The sequence below is a fragment of the Urocitellus parryii genome, chromosome 3 (assembly GCF_045843805.1).
Source record: "Urocitellus parryii isolate mUroPar1 chromosome 3, mUroPar1.hap1, whole genome shotgun sequence".
Taxonomy (NCBI): domain Eukaryota; kingdom Metazoa; phylum Chordata; class Mammalia; order Rodentia; family Sciuridae; genus Urocitellus; species Urocitellus parryii.
Genome location: NC_135533.1, coordinates 74,901,107 through 74,907,106, shown reverse-complemented (window position 1 = coordinate 74,907,106; position 6,000 = coordinate 74,901,107). Strand labels below are relative to the sequence as shown.

The following is a 6,000-nucleotide window of genomic DNA, read 5'->3' as shown; positions in this document are numbered from 1 at the left end:
TTTACAACCCATCTATAGACACTAGCGTTGAAAAGAAAGGTGCGTCTCTGAGCTCAGGGAAGAGGGAGATGTGAAGTTTGGAAAACTTCCGAGCGTGCGCCAAACTAGCTCTGTTCTCGTCTTCCGTGCTCCTCAAGAGCTAGTCGCACGCTTAGCTTTCCTGCAGGTGACAGTTCATAAGCGGCACTAACAAATCGCATTTTCTGGGACAAGTGAATGGGTAGCAAACTAGAAGCATGGTTGGAGAGGGGGCAGCCTGAGCCTGAGGCGCGGGGCCGCTGCCCGTTCCGGCGGGAGTTAGGCGCCCGGCGCGCAGCTTGTAGTCCTGGACGCTGACTGGGTTGGGCGGGCGTGGACGTGCGGCGTCTGTCCAGCAAGCTATGCGAAGTGGAAGTGAGAGCGCGTGGTGGCGCAGACTGAGCAGGAGTTTTGGAGGGAGTTTGCATGTGGTCAGCGCTGGGCTCCTAAGCCAGCCCCCAGCTCACATTACACTCTATTTATAACCTCTCAGAGTCATTTCCCCCTGAATGCAGTTCTCTGGGACCACCTTCTTTTGGCTTCAACTGCTCCCACTCTTGACATCTGAGCTGCTCAGAGGGAAGCTTCTCCAGGTCCGAGTGTTTATATGTAAAGGAGACTGGCCGCTAGGGCTCAGGACCGGGATTATCCAAGCTCTGCAGAAAAGCGAGAGGCTATTACTTTTGAAGGGGGAAAAAGTCACACGATTTCCAGTGAAAAGTGACAGAGGGTGGTGGTGTTTGGAACCGTCCTGAAGTCTTCTGCCTGGATTCCAAGACTTGCATGCTATGGAACACCCGCTCTTTGGCTGCTTGCGCAGCCCGCACGCCACAGCGCAGGGCTTGCACGCATTCTCTCAGTCCTCTCTTGCCCTCCATGGAAGATCTGACCATATGTCCTACCCCGAACTTTCTACTTCTTCCTCGTCTTGCATAATCGCAGGATACCCCAACGAGGAGGGAATGTTTGCTAGCCAGCATCACAGGGGGCACCACCACCACCACCACCATCACCACCACCACCATCAGCAGCAGCAGCATCAGGCTCTGCAAACCAACTGGCACCTCCCGCAGATGTCCTCTCCACCGAGTGCGGCTCGGCACAGCCTCTGCCTCCAGCCTGATTCCGGAGGGCCGCCGGAGCTGGGGAGCAGCCCGCCGGTCTTGTGTTCCAACTCTTCCAGCTTGGGCTCCAGCACTCCTACCGGGGCCGCGTGTGCTCCTGGGGACTACGGCCGCCAAGCATTGTCACCCGCGGAGGCGGAAAAGAGAAGTGGCGGCAAGAGGAAAAGCGACAGTTCAGGTAAGAGCGTGCAGAGCACCCTTCTAGAGAGTGCATGCCATTTGGAAAGGGGGCGGGGAGATGCCAGGAAAGATTCTCGCACTACTGTGAGAGGACTGGGAAGATGAGAAAAGTCTTGCCCTCTGGCTCCCGGTGGCCAAATCCGGCGGTGCAGCTTTGGTTCGGTTATTTGGAGGCACGTGTTTTCCTGAGGGTAACACATACATGGCCAGCAGCACTAAGCTTTCCAAGATCCCAAACTAGTTTACCAGAAGGTTGTGTAAAAAGGGCAAGCGACAGTATGTGAAATCGATTGCGAGGCATGACAGTCCATCAGACACACACGCCGGGAGGGGTGTGTGCCCTGGGATGCAGCGTCTGTTGGGCTGGCGTGCGTGCGGGGTGCTGCTCCTTGACTTTTTGCTTGCACATTCCCTACTCAGAGTGGCTTGATTTTTCCCATCGTTAACTGGATTTCCAAATTATTGCACAATGTTTGGAACTTGTAGTGGAACTTGGCAGAGTGCATGAGAAAAAAAAAAGTTTTAGTTTTTTTTTTTTCAATATTCTCATTTTAGAGTTCTTTAAATAGCAACCTCTTCCAAATGGTAAAATATTCCTTTTCGCGGAGGGAAGGAGACATTATCTAAGAATTTAGTGTTCAAGGAATGCTTCAGAGAATTATTAATAAATAGATGCTTAGGGTGGTCTTGAGGAAAGACCATTCTTAATCACAGTTCATGTTTGTGTGGTGTTAATCTTCTAAAAAAAAGAATCCGAATTTCAAAAGTAGAAAATAAAATCCTCTCTCAATTGGACGATATCTGGACAAGTACCGAGAAGCAAACAGCAACTTGGGTAGTGCTGGTTCACTTCTGGCTTAAAGGTGATATGCTGGCGTGTGCGCCAGAGCGCTGATCCATAAGCGAATAAATTGAGCAGACTCCTCAGAACCTCCTTGAACTCTGGTGTCTGAAGGTGCTGTTTTACCGAGTACATTTTAAGGATCTTGAGGAACTGAAAGTTTTCCAGACAACTCTTCTAAGCCCTTAGCTATCTCTATCATACAATTTTTAAAAGATAGTTTATAAGGGCATAAGTAGTGAGTTTTCTGCCATGGCTATAGCGCAACCTGAATTCCATCTTTTTGGAAGGTGTCATTTTACAGTGCTTGATTTTTTTTTTTTTTGAGCAATTGTGTCACTAGTCCTAAAAGATAATTTCAGGTATTAGTTTGAAAAATTGAAAAATGTTTATTCTCTATAAAACTTTAGCCAAGATGCTTTATGAGTAACAATAACTGAAGCTATTTCATATTACCTTGTAGCAATGGCATCAATTGTTCTTTAGTGTTCTTATGGAGTGGATGCTTCTGTCAAGGTCTCAAAATCTAACTTCTACTTTCAGAGGTCAAGAGTGTACTTTTAATGCTCCCTCACAAATAAGTTTATATCTAACAAAGTTACCAGCTTTATCACTCATTTTTATGGATTTTACTAACTATAAATGTAATTCTCTTAAGACAATGAGTTGAAAGGCTAATCTTATGGTAAATGTTTCCATTATCCTTAGAAAAAAAGTAAATTTTAGAATGCAGTGAGCATTTCACAGACTGGACATTGAAGATGAGTCATTTTGGTACACATATCTCAGTGCAGGTTAGTCAGAGTACTTTTAAGATTACTGGAAAATCTTACTGTTCATTTTACATTCTGCAATGAGGAACCTATGTGATGGATTGTTCCTTATGCTTCCTGAACTGAATCAATGCCCTTAAGTTTCTTAGGGCAAAAATAATATTCATACAAGCATGTTACTTCTGGTTGGGGGAAACAGAGAAATTAGGATTCCAGAACTTATGCCCTTAAATTATTTTAATAAAAATGTTCATTTAAAAATAGTTAATTACCATCCCCCTTCATCATTGGAAAATAACACAATAACAAAATAAACCTTAGTTTTACAATTGAAGTGGATAAGTAGGGTATTGGAAAAACAAACAAAATAAAAATTTGTGTCAGTTGCATAACACGACAAAATCACTCATTCTGAGTTTTGTCTTTGAAGGATATTTTGAAAGAATATTTGACTAACAAAAAGCAAGTACCACAAAAGTTTCTGGTTAAATCTATCTACTGTAAACTTGTTGAAAATAAAATTCAACTTGCCAGTTTCAATGTCTGAGTTAATATTTATGAGAACAATAGATAAGTTTGAATTTAAAATATTTTTCTCCTACAATGATATTGGATCTGGTAATTCACAATTTATGTTCAAATTATTTTATTTATAGTACTATAAGGATCTTGATCTAATAGAAATTAAAGCAACATAAAAGATTATTATGATTCTGGTATATTAGCATATATCTCATTACTTATAGCATGGTTTTAATATTTCAGTAGTTCTAAAAATTAAATTAATTTTGAAACTTTGCAATTTAAAATTGTATGTATTAGATGAAAATTAAAACATACATAATAGAGGTCATTTGATTTTGTCAGGAAGTTTGTAATTATTGGGTATTTGTAGTTGAGAGTTAGTGCTATATGTAAATCTAAGGTAAAGTTGGAACCAGAATTCTGAATTCCTGTATCTAATACCCAGACTACATGTGTATTTGTTCATTACTTTAAGTTCTAATAGAATTTTTAGTGCCAGAAAATATTGATGAATGACTGAAATATTTATTAACCTACATTTTATCCTTACTACTATAATGCTAAGTTTAAAATTTATAACATTTTTTCAGTATGTATTTATACGCATTTTCCTTCCACAAACACACACGAACAAACTCAAACACATATACAAACTTAAAATGCTTAGTGGTTTAGAAGCAAGCATTTATAGACTTTGGTCTTCCATTATAGTTTATTGACAATTGAAAATAACCAAGTTTAATAGAAAAGTACACCATTATTTTTTTATAAGTGTTTAACATTTTTGTAACTTTTAGCCTGCTAAAAATACTGCTTTCCAGTATTATTAGTAAAGCCAACATCTGCGACATCTTCAAAGGGACTCTTAAAAAACAAAACTTTACAACTATACTTAAAACAATCAGTACAAAGCAGGTGATTCTGAAAAATGTCTATAAACAGTGTGAATTGCTTGGCTTCAATTACATTAGATTGTTCTCTAAGCAATGCAGTGGTAGGTATAAATTGCCCACTTTCATTTAAAATAACTAAAATTAACCAATGTAACTTTAGCTTTTAGGTAGGCAATATACAACATAAATATGTAAATATTTTCTATTTGAATTAGTTTTTTAAAAAGTAAGCATATATTTTATTTAAAAAAATCAAACATATCCAAAAAATAGGGGAGGATAGGCAAGCAATTATCTGGAGAGGTGTATTTTACTAGGTTTTGAATCATAATTATATTCTTATAAAATGGCAAATATTTTATTTATAGTCGCTAGATCATGAACCATTTGCTTTCCATGTATGTGTATATGCTTGTATAGCGAATGACAAGCAAGTATTATGTTTAATATTCTGGAAGTTAAACCCAGAGTAATGTCTTTCTCTTCAGGTATTATATTGTAAATTTTCCTAGCTATTTCAGTTATCATGTTTTTTTCTTTTTGAGGAAAAAAATTTAACTTTTTTATTCATGTCTGTGTTACTATATTATGGTTTTTCCTTACTTGTATTAAAATAAAAACTAGTTTGCTGGATCTTGAAAACTACAAGAGAATATTGACAATATAAATGACATAAAGGTATAGAATATAGAATAATATTTTATTATTTTTTATGAATGTTAGCTTAATTTTAGGTGTGAACATTCTAAAGTTGTGACCTGACATTAATTATAATAATAAGAGTAATTACTATAATTATTGTTGTTGTTATTATTAGTATTCTAGGTATCATTAACTTAACATGAGTGTTCATAGATGACTACACTCAAAAGTCAAGAACAGAAATTCCTTTAGAATGAAGTGATTCAAGGTTGAATGTAAGCAATGAATGGAAGGAAGAATGCAAATATACAAGGACTAACAGGACTAGCTCCCATTTCTGCGTAAACCTCTTTATAGTTTATTTGAAAAGGAAAACCATTAAAGTAAGGCAAGGTAACACACAAGCTTTCACTCAGATTAGAAACCCAGCAGTAACTATTTAAAATGTTAACTGTTGTTTTATAGTAATTATCAGTTGAAACCATTATGTTGGCCCCTTGTAAGCTGATTCCTACTAAGGAACTGAAAAAAAAAAAAGAAGAAGAAGAAGAAGAATATTTTAATCATTTCTGCATTTTTCCTTCTGTGTTTGAAAACAGATACTTCATCCTAGTGCTGGAATGTAATGTTATAATGTTTATTGTAAGACCTGATCACTTGAAGAAATTGATTTTAAATAAAAATGAAACAGCAGAAAGGATGTATTCTCTCTTCTAGTATTGGGGAAATTTGGAGCACCAATTCCATATCCAATGGAAGTTTTAATCTTTTTCATTGAAAAATGTCAACCTATGAATGAATTAACAGTTGATTTATGTAAAGTAAAATTCCCATTTATGATTCTATTACATGTACGTGACATGGTAATTTGCTTTGTGTGGATGATTTTATTCATTTATTATGTTTAAAGGGGGCAGCTTGAAACATAAAACAAAGTTGGGTGTACTATTTAGATTTTCATTTCAAGTGAGAAAAACAATATAATACAGTAACAGATTTTAGTT

At 37.5% G+C, this 6,000-nt stretch overlaps 1 protein-coding gene across 1 annotated transcript in view; it reads left to right on the top strand.

Moving 5' to 3' along the window:
• The first annotated feature begins 518 nt into the window (after positions 1-518).
• The window catches only part of Meox2 (mesenchyme homeobox 2), a 64,849-nt gene continuing 59,367 nt past the window's right edge, over positions 519-6,000 (top strand). The window contains exon 1 of the mRNA XM_026408314.2: positions 519-1,320. Coding sequence (XP_026264099.1) covers positions 807-1,320 — 514 coding nt within the window. The 5' untranslated portion in view covers positions 519-806. The remainder of the gene's footprint in view (positions 1,321-6,000) is intronic.